The sequence below is a fragment of the Gavia stellata genome, chromosome 23, assembly GCF_030936135.1.
Source record: "Gavia stellata isolate bGavSte3 chromosome 23, bGavSte3.hap2, whole genome shotgun sequence".
NCBI classification, from domain to species: domain Eukaryota; kingdom Metazoa; phylum Chordata; class Aves; order Gaviiformes; family Gaviidae; genus Gavia; species Gavia stellata.
The window spans coordinates 1,887,578-1,903,043 of NC_082616.1; the positions used below are offsets into that span (position 1 = coordinate 1,887,578).

At 47.8% G+C, this 15,466-nt stretch overlaps 1 protein-coding gene across 1 annotated transcript in view; it reads right to left on the bottom strand.

The window, feature by feature from the left end:
* WDPCP (WD repeat containing planar cell polarity effector) overlaps positions 1-15,466 on the bottom strand; it is a 107,781-nt gene that overhangs the window by 578 nt on the left and 91,737 nt on the right. The window contains exons 15-16 of the mRNA XM_059828600.1: positions 7,148-7,248; positions 5,553-5,581 (exon numbers count right to left, since the gene is read on the bottom strand). Of these exons, the coding sequence (XP_059684583.1) occupies positions 5,553-5,581; positions 7,148-7,248 (130 nt within the window). The remainder of the gene's footprint in view (positions 1-5,552; positions 5,582-7,147; positions 7,249-15,466) is intronic.

Sequence of the window (15,466 nt, forward strand, 5' to 3'; positions counted from 1 at the left end):
GTGGAAACACCAGCCCTCCGGTTTTGCAAAGGACATGATGATGGGGAGAACATGTGCCACGAATGGGGGTTATTTCATGACACGGGCTAGCTGGCGTCCCTGCGAAATGCATGAAATACTTTTTGCCTTGGAAAGCGCTGTAGTCTAGTGAGTCATTGCTTTCTTTTGAATCACAGATGAGTAGCCAGCCCTTCACGATGCAAAGAAAAAACTAGGCGTGGAGCTGAAAACAAAGGGAAACATGTGTTTGTCCTGTCTCGGAGAGCAAGACAGGCTGGCTGGCGTGGGAAGCGGGTGGGCTTGGCCCCAGGAGGTGGCTGTCAGGGCTGTGTCAGGCTGCGGGAGCGCTGGCGAGGGTGGACGGGACTGATGTGAGTGACTCCCAGCTCCTTGACTTCAGGAAAGAGGAAAAAAAAATTCCCCTAAAACTGTTGCAGCTTCATACGGAACCTTTACAGAGCAGCAGCTCCATCTCATGGCATGTGCATTTCACCACAGAGATAGAGATCACCCTCCGAAAGAGCACTCCCGTGCACAGCCTCCCTACCTCGGCGCGGAGTAAAGTGCGACGGCTCAAAACGAGCGCTGTACGGACATTGAGTCTTGTTTCCAGCCCGCTGCTTGGCGCTTGCCTTGCAGGGAGATGGCGGGAGGTGGCCCTGCCACAATACGACCCCCCCTGCTAATTCTCGGAGGCGATTTGAAGATGACGAGAAGGCGTCCCCAACATCCCATCCGAACCAGCGCTTCCATCCCAGACCCCACCGGGTTATTCCGGCGGTGAAGCACAGCTTCACTGCTGCTTAGGTGGTGTCTTCAAGGAGGTTATGAGTTGCCTTACTCAGTAGCAGCCCTCGTGGGGGGGCTGTGTGTATATGTGTCTTGCTTTTTGGGTGGCTGCAAGCTTTCTGCGGGCTCTCCTTGCTCTCTGAACGGCACTTGTCGGAGGCTCCAAAAAATATGAAAGATTTTTTTTGCAGGGGAACCGCAGCAGTACAGCCTTGAGGAGCATCAGCGGCTGAAGGTACGGGGTGGCTTTTTTTCCCTAGAGCTGTGTCAGTGCCCGATGAAAAGGAATTTCTGCTGGTGCTTGCTCTGGGGACCAAGGGAATAGGTGGGAAGGTGAATGCAGGCTGGAGGAAAAAAACCACATCGTGTTTGACCATTTGGAGTTCAAGGTTGTTGGGGTAGGTCCCTGTTGTTCAAGGCTCAGGGTCCTGAACACATCAGACAGGTATCTGACCTGGGTTTTGTTGAGTCGTGATTTGTGCCTCGGTCTGGGGAGATGTTAACAAGACCCCAGCTCTGCAGATCTACCTAGTTGCTTTTTCTAAAAGTACTTTTTTTTTTAAAAAAAAACCTATTTGCAAACCTCTCTGGTCACACTGAAGGAGACTTGGTGGTGTCACGTGGGAAGCCTGTGATGTGGCATCAAGCTTGTAGAGGTGTTTAATGTTAATCAAAGGCTGAAGAGCGATAATGACTGTAACCCTCTTCTGACATCTGCACCTCTTCCGACGTAGCGCCTCGGCAATAAAAGAAGCAGTAATAATTTGACAAGAGTTGATTTTCATAGCGCAGGAAGAGGGCTGTCCAGGAACAGGGGAAGCCGGCATTGCAGTGCTGCTGCCTGTGGTAATGAGCAGCTAGTCATCCAGAGCAGGAAAACATGAATATCCTGACAGGAGAGCATCCACTTGTGCCCTGGAGAGTTCAGATCGTGGGGCTTTGCATGGTAATGATGTGGTCCCGCTCTGGCAGGCGTAGGGAGGAGCGGTACGGGAAGGCACACCCTGTAATTGAAAAGCCACTAAGCCATCTCGGACCTGCAGGGATGGCAGGATGGAGGCAGTGGTTTGCTCGGTCTCCCCAGGTCTGAGGCAGAACGGAGGATCCCTTTAGTCTCCCGGAGCGGGAAATGCAGAGAAACCTCTTCCCCGCGCTGCTGTATCGCACCCAGGAGGCTACGCTTTTTCTCCTGGGGATTATTCTCAAGGGCATGATGAAGGTGGGAAAGGACGAGAGTGGGAGAGAGAGGAATAAAAGAAGAAGCCAGGGGGAATTATTTTAAACACCTGCTTTTTCAGGTGGAGACTGCCCGATTCCAGCCTGCAGGAATGGCTATGTGGAAGGACGTGCCTGTTGTTAAGATCCATAGGTAGGGCTCCCTTTCACTGGAAATGCCTTGTTTCCCTTGGCTAGCATCATACAAAACCTCTTGGGCTGACAGGTATTATTTAGCAGTGTGATAATACCTTAAAACAACCCTTTGGTAGCCATAAGGCACCATTGGCTTCAGCATCTCAAGAATTGCCAGAAATAAGATCAGCATCTCAGCATTGCCAGAAATAAGATCAGTCTCCAGCCCAGAAAATGGCAGAGCAGTTGAGAGTCATGTTTTCCAAAGGGTCTTGTTTGTACCGAGGTTGGTGACCAGGGTGTTTGCTTATCTAAGGCTGGGTGCTGCTAAATGGAGACTCTTTGAACCAACCTACGTAGTTTGCTCAAAATTACCAAATCCCAGAATAACGCAGGCCAGGAGGGACCTCTGGAGATCACCCAGCTCAAAGCAGCAAGAGTAGGCTGGCTCTCGGGCAGCACGGCCCTCCAGGCTACCTCCATCCCACCTCCAGCCTTTCCTGGACAACGGGACTGAACACGAACACCAAATATTGCAGATGGGATGCTCACTTCTCATTTGCTTTTCCCCTGTTGCTTGAAGAGCCGTACCCAACCGAGTCATGCACAGGGCAAGAAAAACTGCAGCTTATCCTCGCTCCTCCGGCAACTACCGATGCCATCCCCACCTTCGTCCCCAGTGACGGGATCCTCCGGCCACCGCCGGTCCCGAACCAGCTTGGCAAAGCCACGCGATAGCACGGTCTTGCCTCTGAGCCGCCTCTTGCGTGCTGTAGGGCTAAGGCTTTCCTCTAGAAAACAAATCTTGTTCAACTGCTCGAGCGTTGTTTGGCTGTGTGACAGCCAGCTGCTCTGGCAGGTGACTGGGAACATTTTGTTGCACGGTCTTTACGGTTTCAGGGAGGAGAAGCTTCCTCATAGCTGAGAGCGGCAGCAAGCGAGGAAGACACGCGTTATGATGCACCTACGAAAGATAGGGTCCATGTCGGATACGTCCTCACCGAGGCCTCCGTGGCCATTTGCACTGGGGATAGGTCACTTCTGGCTCCAGCCTTTCGCCAACGAACTGGCGAAGGGAGGCAAAGAAAATCCTCGGGCTCGCCGCTGCAGAGATCTTCCTGCAGAATTGACTGTGCAAGAAGGGCTGGGTTTTGGGTGTGCTCCCCTTGCGTGGCACCCAGCCCGGTATTGTGAGGGCTCGCTCTGAAGCAACGTGCGGGAAGTGGTGGTGGAGGGACACCATCCCGGGGGAGCAGGAGGGTGAAAGCGGGACCTCGGGGACAGGCTCTCCATCAAATGCTGGCACTGATGCAGCAGGGCTGGTGGCGGTGTCTGGGTGCGGAGCTGCTGCTGATGGTGGGTTCGGGTTGGATTTGGGACGGGTCGAACTACAGCCAGAGGTTCCCTTCAGCTAGAAAGGAGCTGCTCTGATTTGCTGGGTGCTGGTTCCTGCGTTGCTACCCAAGAGCAAGACCTCCAAATTTCCACACGCCGTTAAAAGTCAGGACAGAAGGGTGTTGGAAACATATTCCCAGAAGTTCCAAGTTAATGTTGCGTGGATGGGTTTTCTACTCCCAAAAACCTGGCGTGCACAACAGGCTCCCTCTCACCCAGCAAATCGTTTCCCTCTGCAGCCCAAGCACTTGTCAGAGCTGCCGCCTCCAACAGCACCACATCTCCCTTCCCTCGGTCCTGTGAGAAGCAGAGCAGCTCGGCAGGGATGGAGGTGCCCCATTTTCCCGTGCACGCACAACTGTGATGTCTGGTGAAATCAGGGCACCTCCACTGGGGCCGCGGAGGTCACGCTTTGACCCGTCAGCTTTTAGCAACGGTGACCGCTCAGTCGCAGTAACATTTTGGAACCAAAGGATGCTCTAACCGTGCTGCCTTGTGTAAGTCAGTCCTTAACGATGCGACGGCAAAGTTTTTTGTTCTTTGTATCACTCCCATTACACAGAGTTCGTGCTCGCGGATTTTCCTGTGATAGTTCAGAGCTTTCAAATGAACTTCTCACTTTATTAATTCAGCCGCTTAGGTGGGGGCAAGGAGCGTTTTACAGGCAGCTCAGGGAAGGAGCAGTTAACTGCTGGATAACCCAGCTGCAAACCCAGGAATCCCACCAATGCCTCCAGACTGTCACCGCTGCTATATTTTACTTTACTCTGTATCCCGAGGCCACCAAAGCCCTGAAAAGGTCGCCGGGGACATCCGTTGAGTACGGGGCTTTCCCGCCAGCGCGACCCCGGCGCGGCGAACTCTGTCACCTGCTCCCCAGCCTTTCCCCATCCTCCACCCAGGGAAAATGCGCAGGGGCCCGCGGGAGGCTGCAGAGGTGGGGCCGGCATGTGTTGTTCTCCAGCGCTTCGGGACTGGTAGAACAGCTCTTAGAGCACGATTTTACTTGGCACGGGCTGGTTTTGTAATGAAAGAAATAAATAAGTGCCATCCTGCTCTGCTGGGAGGTTGAAGCATTTCCTTTCTTTTTTTTTTGTTTTTTCTTTTTTTTTAATGATCTGTTTGTACCGAGGCCAAACATTGAATACTTTGGCCTCAAAAATAGAAGTTTCAACAAGAACTGTAATTGGGAGGAGGCTAAAATACAGGCACTCTTGTGCCTTCAACCGTGCTGCTGCGAGACAGTTTTTTTTTCATTTTATTTTATCTTTTTCTTTAAAGCAGAACTGAAGGAGTACGTTGGTGCTGCACGCTGCTGACTCATCAGCTCTAGAGACAGGATCGCCCGATGTATGTGCTCTATACGCACCCCCACCGACACCCAACCACCTGGGGCACCAAACGGGGCCGGGAGGGAATGTCCCCACGGGAGATAGGGGTAGCTGAAGGATTTGGGGGACGGGGTAGGGTCTCCCTGCCCATGTGGGGGTCTTCTCCTCCTCTCCTGCCCCGTGAGCTTCTCGTGGGTTGGAAGCGTACGGGTGCCCGAGCCAGTGCGGGAGAGGGAGGAGGACATGGGACTTGGAGGCTGTCGGGGCGGGAAGGGCCGGTCCACCTTTTTTGGCAGCACCTTGCAGTTAAATCAGCTTAAAGCGATCATGAAACCATAGGGTAGTATTTCACTCCTCTTTACTGTGGTCTCGCTCGTGAAAGCACCAATACGAGCGCCGGCTAGTTCGCGTAAGATGAACGCGGATGGAAGACAATAAGTTCTTTCTTAGGTCCCATCCAACAGGCATCGGGTAATAATAATTTTCGACTTTTATGTGCTGCGCTCAATTCAAAGCCGCAGATGAAGCCCCGCTCTAGCAGCGCCGTATAGGAGCGTTTCTACCAATTTCAGCAAGAGCCCTGCAGGCAGACAGCTTGCAGGGACAAGCTCGGGGAGTTTCAGGAAGCTGCAAAATAGAGTAAATAACAATAAGCAGAAATAAAAAAATAAATCAGAAATGCGTTACCTGCTCTGTAGGAACTGCTCTCAAATTTCCTTCAAAAAAAAAAAAGGAAGAAAAAAGATCACCATGTTATTTACATTCCATTGAACTCGCTGAAAAACCCAAACAAACAAAGCTACGGTATTAGGTAACTCATTTTTTTGATAGGACACAGCTATTTCATATCCTGTTATTCAATGGATGAATTAAAATATTTAATATATTGCTTATACAAGTCTATACATGTAGGATATGTATATACCCTCAAACACTACACCAAGTTAAAGCAACCGTGATTTTTGCGGATAGGGCAGTGTGGAGACGCGAGGCCAACGATGGATCGGGGTTCCCACATTGTCCTGACTCGGCGGCAAGCCGCTGCAGCGGTGGGATGCATGCGCTGTGCCGGAGCCGTGGCTGCAGCACACCTCGCTACCTCTGCCGGGGTAGCTGTAGGGTGCTGGAGCTCGGTGCGGGCCGCCTGCCCGAGCGCTCGCCTTGTCTCTCGGGAGGGTTTTGCAGCCTGTGTGCTGTCAGGTTGCTGCTGGAGGTGCTTGAGGATGAGGCTTCGTGTTACAGCTTGAGCCGAATTAACAGCTGCCAACATCAAAAAGAAGTCCTGCTGCAGGCAATGTGCTTCTGCCCCTCACTTGGTGCCGTCTGTGGTGTCCTCTGATCCCCAGGCAATGCAGTTCGGCTCAGGGGATGGACAAAAGCCCACGGGAAAGAAAACAAATGATTTTTTTGGCTCGGGTTGATACGCTGGTGGCCCCCCCCGGGTGATGCCGTGAAGGCGGGTGGGAGAAGGTGGCGAGGGGGAAGCAGGACCCTCCCGTTTCGATGGTGGCAAGCTGCTAGTTCAGCTTCGCTGTAACGTGGAAGCGCACCCGTAGCTGGCTTGTTTGAAACTATCTATTTCAGTCGTGGCTATAGGAACCGCGGTTACGCCTCGACTTTCCGTGTCAGCGTGCCTGGAGGCTGGCTCAGTTCCTACATACCTGTCAGTATAGTGATGGGACACCCGGACAAGACAGAAGATAAAAATCCCCGTCTCGCCCCTTGTGCAAATACTCTTACGTATCCCTGCCTGGCTGACTTTACAGGACGACTCTTTAACCGTGACTCTCTCGTGCTGGACAACTACTTTCTTACACCATTGCGCTACTTTGAATCTGCTATGACGGACATGATACCGAATACTGCCAAAGAAGACGGCTGCATCCATTTAGTCCAGAACCCCCCTGCAGAAGTAGTGTAAAACGCTGTTTCACAAGCCACGTAAAGGGTGAAGCTCTGCTGCTGGAGGACCTGGCCATTGCACACTGAATAAGAGCAACAACAACCGAATTTAATAAACACTTTGTCTGTCTTTGTTAAATCACGAATAACACTGCGAGATAAGGAGATTCATACGATCAGATGATTTATTCTATGTCGCGAGAGCTGGAAGCTGAGTCCTAACATCTCTCCCTGCTTGGCGTACACAAACCAAGCTCACGCTGCAATGCCACTGCCTTATTTTTCTTCCTAGATCCAAGTTCTTTTCCAAGATAGCAATCATCACCATTATTTCTAGCTTCACCCCCTTGTGCATATTTGAAAGCGACTCGTTCACTTACCTTCCCGGCTGCTGGAAAAGGGTTTCCCCGTCGGGGAGGCGGTGTGGCCATCAGCTCCGGGCTTACACTCCGTGTCCTCTGCCTGTCTGCGGCTGGTGGGTCTTTGAAAACAAAACAGAAGTGATAGCAGGGGAGGGAGCAAGGACTGAAGAGTTGGGGAGATGCTACACTGCAGAGCAAGGCTGTTTTGTTTGTTTTCTATCTTTTCAAGTACACAGCAGCCTGTGTAATTCCCTGGCTACAAACTATAGCTCTTTTTTATCAGATGCCAGTACGTTTGTTGACTGAGCGTCACTAGGATCACTCGTTTGGCCGTGCAGTCGTTCCAGCACCATCCTGTCATTCAAAGACGTGGTGTAAAGCTGGTGTTTTTTGGAGCAGTTACGGTTTTGTTAAGCAGGATGACAGGCCAGGGATGTGCAACGCAGGCAGCAGGCACCTGGCACTTGCAGCAGCCCTGCATGGAGGCGGTTGGGCGGATGCCGGGAAAGGAGGATGTCGGACACAAAAGGCAGATTTTTGCAGTTAAACCCCGTCCCCACACCATCCCATCACTGAAATCCATGAAGGAGCTGCAGGGAGGAAAATGTCAGCTGTGTGTTATGAAAAATATGGATGGATATTTTTTCTTTTTTTTTTTTTTTTGGTTTTGCTAGTCTCGGTTTCTTCACTCATCATTAATCTCCGTTTATGTAGGCGTGTGGAAAGGCAATCCATTCCCAAGGCAGTGGAACTGGAAATTTGGAGGTTATCTTGTGCTATCTCGGCTTGCCGGCTCGCCGCTTGTCCCGCCGTCCGCAAACTGCCAAGTGCCCGGTGAAGTCCAAGGGAGCGCTGCCTTCGGCAAGAACGAGTCAAACAGAGACAATAAAATGAATCTCTCAAGCCAAGCCAACTGGGATCCCCTTTGGGGGAATTCTCCTCATTTGGGTCGATTTTCCCCCTCCGTGGATGTAGTCATGTTTGACTTAAATAGTGTTTTACTCAAGGGTGACTTTCAGAAATGACAGCAGTGTAGTTGTGAGAATGAAAACGTGAATGCTTTTGTGCGGCACCCAATTTGTTAACTGCCACAGCGCAACTCTCGCTCGGCTTTGATAATGCGAATAATACATTCCAGGCATAAAAAGCCCTTTATTACTGATGAGAATGTAAATAATTAAAGAAAAAGCTCAGATTTTCCCTGCGTCTTTGTCTTCACACTACCCATCGGGTGACAGCTATGCAAGCAGCTGGTCATCTGTACAGCAACTAAAAGCAACTCTCCTCATCAGCTTTCCAGAGACATTTTTAAGCTGCAGTAATGCAACTCTCCCATCACGCTAAGCTTTATTGGTTTAGCAAAAGAAACTAAGAAACTTCATTGGAGACCAGATTATGGTGGTTGCAAAAACGGAGGGATTCTTCTGCTCTTCAACCCCATTATCCCCTCCGTAGTGTCTTGATCAGCTTTCTTACACACAGCCTCGGATTCTGCCGAGACCTGCAAATTGCTTTTTTGGCTGCCAAATTGCCATAACCCTTCTATTTTTATGTTTTAAAAGAGCTTAAACCCCTCCATCCTCTTTGGATGTGTCTTTAAAATTGACCAGTACTGGGAGGATTTCGTGTATATCCAAAGGCTTAGAAGAAGATGTTACTTCTACCGAGCTTCTAGTTTTACAGTCAACAGACATGAAAAGCCCAGCGGGGATAAAAGGAACTTAACCAGTTCTGTCTAATGCATATAAATCTACCTAAGAGCTCAAGGCACTGGAAGTACTCAATGCGGTACATTTATCTGAGTCTAAGATACAGAAATGGGTCTTCAGCCCACATGCCACATGTCCCATTTTGTTGCCAAGTTAATATGAATTAAGAGACTGAGATGAATAAACAAGGTCAGTCTGGGCTGGGCCAAGTTGAATCAATGTAAAATAATTGTCAGTATTTTCTGTCAGCAACGCTGGTTTATCTTGGCTCAGGATTCTCGGCGCTATAGATTATAAAATGTTTTCAGTGGAACAGTTGGCAGACATTTTATTGATTTTTCTTTGTTTTGTGAATGCTGGAAAAATTTCCATTAAGTACACACGCTGCTCATGTGACGAAGCCAAATTGCTTTTTCAAACTTTTCTTTCTTCAAGTGAGCTAACGTGGTAATACGTTAGCAATCTCATTTAATCAAGGGGACCTTTGTCTGGAATCAAGAGGCCATAGAGCGCACCTTGATGCATCTCGAGCACTTATGGGCTCATGGGAGTTAATTTTGGATTTTCAAGGTGCTGTATGCACGTTGACTAATTAATTTGACCAACACCCCTTTGAAGTTGGTAAGTCTGACAGATGTAGAAATTGAAAGTGCAACTTATGCGCAGAACCACGTATATTTGCCTGCTGTCGCCTTCTCAATGCACGTGAAGCTCCTGTTGCCTTCACCAGGGCTGAGCAACAGCAAAGAATGCGAAGGGAGGCTGCAGGAACCGGGCAGGATTAGCACTGCCGAGCTGCTGCATCCCACCTCCGTGATGAATTTCCTACACCACTTCACCACATCCCCGCGGCACGCTTCTTAATAGAGTTATTCTGGAACTGAAAATTGCTAGGACAGATAGAGCAGCTTGTAGGATTACACGTGGACCTGTGGCAGACCGTATTTTTCAGCCTATGTTTCTGTTATTTTAAGACCGGGTTTGCTTCCTGGTTAAAGAGAACTTTTGAAAAAGATAATTGACGGTGGATGAACAAACAGCAGTGCTGTAACGGTGATGAATGCTTATTTTGTCTAATTGCACAAAACAATGGAGTAAGAGTAAGAAATCTATTTAATGGGGTTTTTTTTAACGTGACACACAAAAGGGAATGCAGTGGGATAACTCTAATTCTCTCTCTCTTTATGCTGATTTAATAACCAACATATACAGATATGAAAGACTGTCGTGCCGTTTTCTCTTAACGCTTCCTCAGGTTTGATCGGTGATGCTACAGATTCAAAATATACAAACATGCTTCTGAGCTTAAATAAAAACCTTGTAGAGCAGTAGAAATACATGTATTTTTAAGTACATAAGCAACAGGAAAGTTTATGATAAAAATCACTGTGATGATATACACTTTTGCCTTCTATCCTAATCGCTTGTATTAAAATAAGAGATATCCTAATTAAAATAGCAGTAGTTCTGGTTTGGGGGATGGGGACAAGGTAGATAGATAATAAGCTAAAAAAAACCCCAACCCAGCTTCACACACATCCTGACACTACCAACAAATGCAAGATAGCCAAATCCACTTGCATTATGGTAAGGGAACGGAGTGACACACTGGTGGGGAGGAAACCCACACCGCAGTTATCAATACCCATGGCAGAGGAGTGAGTGCAGCCGTAGCTCTGTGCTGACCCTTATGTGTCGGACTCTGGCACGGTCGCAGGCACTGACTAGTTGACTCATCCAGAAATAAGCTGTCTCACAGGGAGTCAATCAGTTCCTTTAATGCCTTGCCGAGAGGATCAGTACATTACCTTGGTCCTCTGAACAACAGCGTCCATACCTTTGGAAAATATTTTCCTTTTTTACAGGCAACAAAAGGGTTATGCTGATTAAAACATTTCCATAAATAGGTAACAAGAATAATAAGAGAGGGGACAAGAATTGCTAGGCTGTAACATATCTGACACTTGGAGGGACAGAATGGCAATGGTCAATGGCAAAGCCAGAGATGAGAGCTTTGTCTTGTAAAATAATTCCCCAGACTGTGCATCATTGGTGATATTTAACTGTCCCGTTCACGGTAAGGTGAAAGAAACTATGCAGCAAATAAAATGCCTCTATCTGGAGTGCTGTCCTGAAATCTTTATTGCCCATAACTTACTCTGTGTGTGTGTGCACAGTTTGGAAAGTTGACTACAGCTCTCCACTGACAGCAACTCTATTGCTACTTTCATAAAATGTCACGGAGTTAAGCCGATTTTCTCTGTCTGCAAAACATACTTTAGTCTCAAACTAAGTTCTCTGCTTTCTGACTGTTAAGGCAAGAAGAGAAACCAGATTTTGCCCAGAATAAGTTCTCAGAGAAATAAACCCTTGAGACTATTTCATGAATGATCACTTTGGTTCCAGCCTTTTCCGTCCCTTTTCTGTCCTTTTTCTGTCCCCGTCTCCATCCCAGGCTACGGGTTTCCGTAGAGCAGCAAAGGAGATGATTATGTGGAGAGTTAATTGAAGTGATTTATTAATCATGCAGCCTGAAAACTGGGCTTCTGTTACATGTATGCAGATGTTAGGCTCCCTGAAGGGCATCAGTAACAAGGTTTATTACGTAAGTTAAACAGAAACGCCTTCTGCTAGTCTTCACAGGGCCCTGGCCCAGGGCTTCTGGTTAGGTGTAAATCATGAGATACACCTCAGCTGTCCCAAAACAAAGGTTCTGTCAAAGTTGAAATACAGGAAAGAAAGAAGTCCGGGTATGTGTTGGAGCTGAGCTTCCAGAAACTTGAGTGAGGTATGGATTTGGGACAGTATGTGGGTCTGACAGGGGTGGTAGTGTTAGAAACGCAGTCATGTAGGTCAACTGATTTTATGGGTTTGGTGTGACTAGCTGGTACAAAGACGTAAAGCCAAGGCAGACAACAAAAGACTGGGAAAGAAGAGCGAGCAGCCATCGAGTACTCTTGCTGAACACCTGCAAAGTCCTGTCGTGGTGTCTTACAGAGATTAGGGGAACCACTGCTACCCCGAAGACAGCAGAGCCTGGGAGTATGGTCATGTAGACTTGAATTCATGCAGGCCAAGTGCACATGAGCGGTGCTACTGGCTTTGTGTGACTCCCAGTTTACTTGTACAGATAAGGTTGCGGGGGTTTTATTGCAAGAACAATGACACTGAAGACTGAGGCTCGACTTGCAATGAACAGATTGATTTTAGGTTGGAAGGGAGCTCTGGAGGTCATCTGGCCCAATCCACTTCTCAAAGCAGATTCAACTGTTAAGTTAGATCCAACTTCAAGGTTGCTTCGGCTCAGGTCTGTGACCCAGCGGAGACTTGTGATGGATAACAGCAGAAATGAACCATCGGCACTGGCAAACATCCAGAAGGTCAGAAAGTGAGCAGAGGTGTGTTCCCTCACGTTAAATTTGGAGCAACGCTCCAGAGTCCAGATCTGATCTGACTCTTGTCGCACCACCAGAAAGGACTGTATCTGCTCTAGGAAGACACGGTATGCCAACGTGCAGGAGAATGAGGCAAACAAAAGCTATAGACTAAGTTTGCTCCCCAGACTACAAATCAAGTCCTCAGAGACAGTATCTTGTGGATTTAAATGATGCTGAGGAGGTAAATCAACAAGTTGCCTACAGTAATACATACAAAGCGTGGCTGAAGTGACTTGGGCAAGACAGGAGGCTGTATTGTGCATGGGGTTAGGGAACAGAGAAGAATAGTAAATCTGTCACAAAAATGGAATTTTCTTCTTTTGCTTTTCTTGAGGGGAAAGACTTCAGAAGTAAATAGGAGATGATTCAGGATGTACATTTATCTCACTGGTGAGCAGAATACATAAACACCGAAGACTAGCGTTAAACAGCATGAGAAATGGAGAACGTCAATAATGAAACAAAAAACGACCAAGCTAACGAACAATGAAGGGCCTTTACAGGAGGGAGAATGTGTCCTGATTATTGATTTTGAAACTGCAGGTAGTGGTTGGAGGCTGGGAAGAAGTGGACAGTGGAAATGTCAGATATGAATTTGTGATGTGAGAAATCGGTTAGAATAATAATGTTGCTGTGCACTTACTAAGACGCCCAGCTGCAAGCAGCATACAGCTGTGATTTCATAAACTTCACTGTGTTTTAGTAAGGTGGTGTTGTCGCCATTTTTCGAGTGAATTCACTGAGGCAGCAGAAAGCAAATACGATTTAATTGTGGGTTCACATGTTGGATCAATTTAAAGAAATTTCCTCAAGTGCTGCGTAACCATCTACCCGTTATAAACTACGTCCTCTGCCAATGTCTCAGATTAGGCAGCCAAATCTCTAGTATAGAATGGAATAGAATAGAATAGAATAGAATAGAATAGAATAGAATAGAATAGAATAGAATGGACTAGACTATTTCTGTTGGAAGGAATATACAATGATCATTTACTCCAACTGCCTGACCACTTCAGGGCTGACCAAAGTTAAAGCATGTTGTTAAGGGCATTGTCCAAATGCCTCTTAAACACTGACAGGCTTGGGGCATCCCTCTCCACTTCCCCTCCTCAGGAAGCTGTAGAGAGCAATGAGGTCGCCCCTCAGCCTCCTCTTCTCCAAACTAGAGAAGCCCAAAGTCCTCAGCTGCTCCTCACAGGACATGCCCTCCAGCCCTCTCATCAGGAGGGCAACACCTCCCCTGGATGCATTCAAGGACCTTCACATCCTTCTTAAATGTGGAGCCCAGAACTGCACACAGAACTTGAGGTGAGGCCGCACCAACGCTAAATACAGCGGGACAATCCCCTCTCTTGAGATGAAACATTGCAATGACTGCACGCTGAAAACATTCCTATTTATGTAGGCTCCTGACACTCAAGACTTTCCTTTCTTTACACGAATTTCTTCAGGTGAAGAAGTCTGATGCAAACTTGGCAGCAGATGTCTGATAGAAAACAAACTCTGTGACACTGGAGGCAAAACACAAGCCACAGTTACGTGCTTGTAACCGTCTTGTGTTTTTTTTAAGCAGAGAGAAGAGGTTGTTGGAGTCACCCGTGCCTCAGCAGGTGACCTTCCCAGCCAGTTGGCATTGTCACAGGGAGTGCCTTTAAAACTCAAATTCGTGTTGGCAGGCTTCAAGCGGCTGCGGCCAGCCAGGGGAGCCGTGAGAAGTTTTCTTTCACAGCTCCGCAAGAGGCAACCAAAAACCTCCGGGCTCTCCTGGGGGAGGTCAGCCACAAGCACCGGCTGTCAGCAGGCGGAGGAGCTGGTCGTGTGGGTGGGGAGCTTGCTTTATACTCACCAACCTGGCAAGAGGCAAACAAAAGCCTCGGGAAATCCCAGCAGTTTATGCAGCTCCGGCGATTGCAAGGAGCCACTCGTGAGGCTCAGCAACTTTTGGTGACCCACCTGGGAAGGCGCAGGCGAACGTGGTCAAGCCGGGGACGCCGGGAGTAGGAGTAAAGTTGAACTCTGCAATCTCTCTCCCAAGACGCCTGACGAAGGCAGACGCGGGACTGCCAGAGACGTGTGAGTCATAGCAACCTCCGAAAGGGAAAAGGTGAGCTGAAGGGAGGATAGCGTGTTTATAGCTTGCGATCAGAGGCATGTTGGGATTAGTCTCTGCTCTAGTGCTCTGTTAAAGGAGCTCCTTGTATTGGAGCACTTGGAAAGTCCTCTGTAGTCAATACAGGCTCCAGCATGATCTTCCTGTCTTTATCATTTGCCTGTATAAATACAGTGCTATCTCCATCCCAGAAGTTACGACAGAATAATTGTGCACTGTATTTTTAAAAGCAGGCCCCATCTCCAAATCCATTAGATATCTCTGAAAGCTTTAGACACTCTCCTGTACCCTAGAAGTTGTAGGCTATGTATAACATAAATGTTTCACTAGTTGTGTGCAGATGGTATAATGGATATTATATCTAATACTGCAAAAGCTCAATCTCTTCATGTCAGGAAAGACAGAACACTAAGTAATACACAGATTTCCAGAAGCAGAGAGAAATGCATTTCTTGCCCACACAAAGAGTGTTCAGCACAGTTATATACAAATGGTTAGGATGATTTGTCAATGTGCAAGTTCAACATTGTATTCACACTAGATTTACTAAAAATGTTTCTACATGCAGGAGGCAAAGAAAATAAGTGCATCTATATACTCACTGGGAACAAGTAATTGTTTCTTTTCTATCAAGAATGCATGAAGAAAAATAAGAGAAATAAATGCTTTTTTGAGCTTTGCAGAAGAGCTGTTCCATTCTAATTTCCTATCTGTTGCAAGGTGGTGTGCTGGTTCACTAGCAACAAAAACATTGAAAAAAACCCCAGTCGTCAGACCTGTTTTTCTCTCATAATAGGTAAGTTCCAGGTTTTAATCAACTTTGGAAGAAGGGCACTCTCAAAAGATCATCCCAGGGATTTTGATTACAGGCTGGTGATGAGCTTCCAGAAATCTGGTAAAGATCGTTAGGTTTTTAAAAGTTCTGTTTACCACCTGTAACTGTTAATTCTCCGCATTTCCACTGCTGTATTTCTCTCTTCTGCACATTCACCAAGGAAGGCTGCAGTTGCCCGAATGGTTTAATTTGAAAACGGTTGTGCTGGTGCATGTCAAACGGTCGCAAACTGCCTGTGTTTCTGGA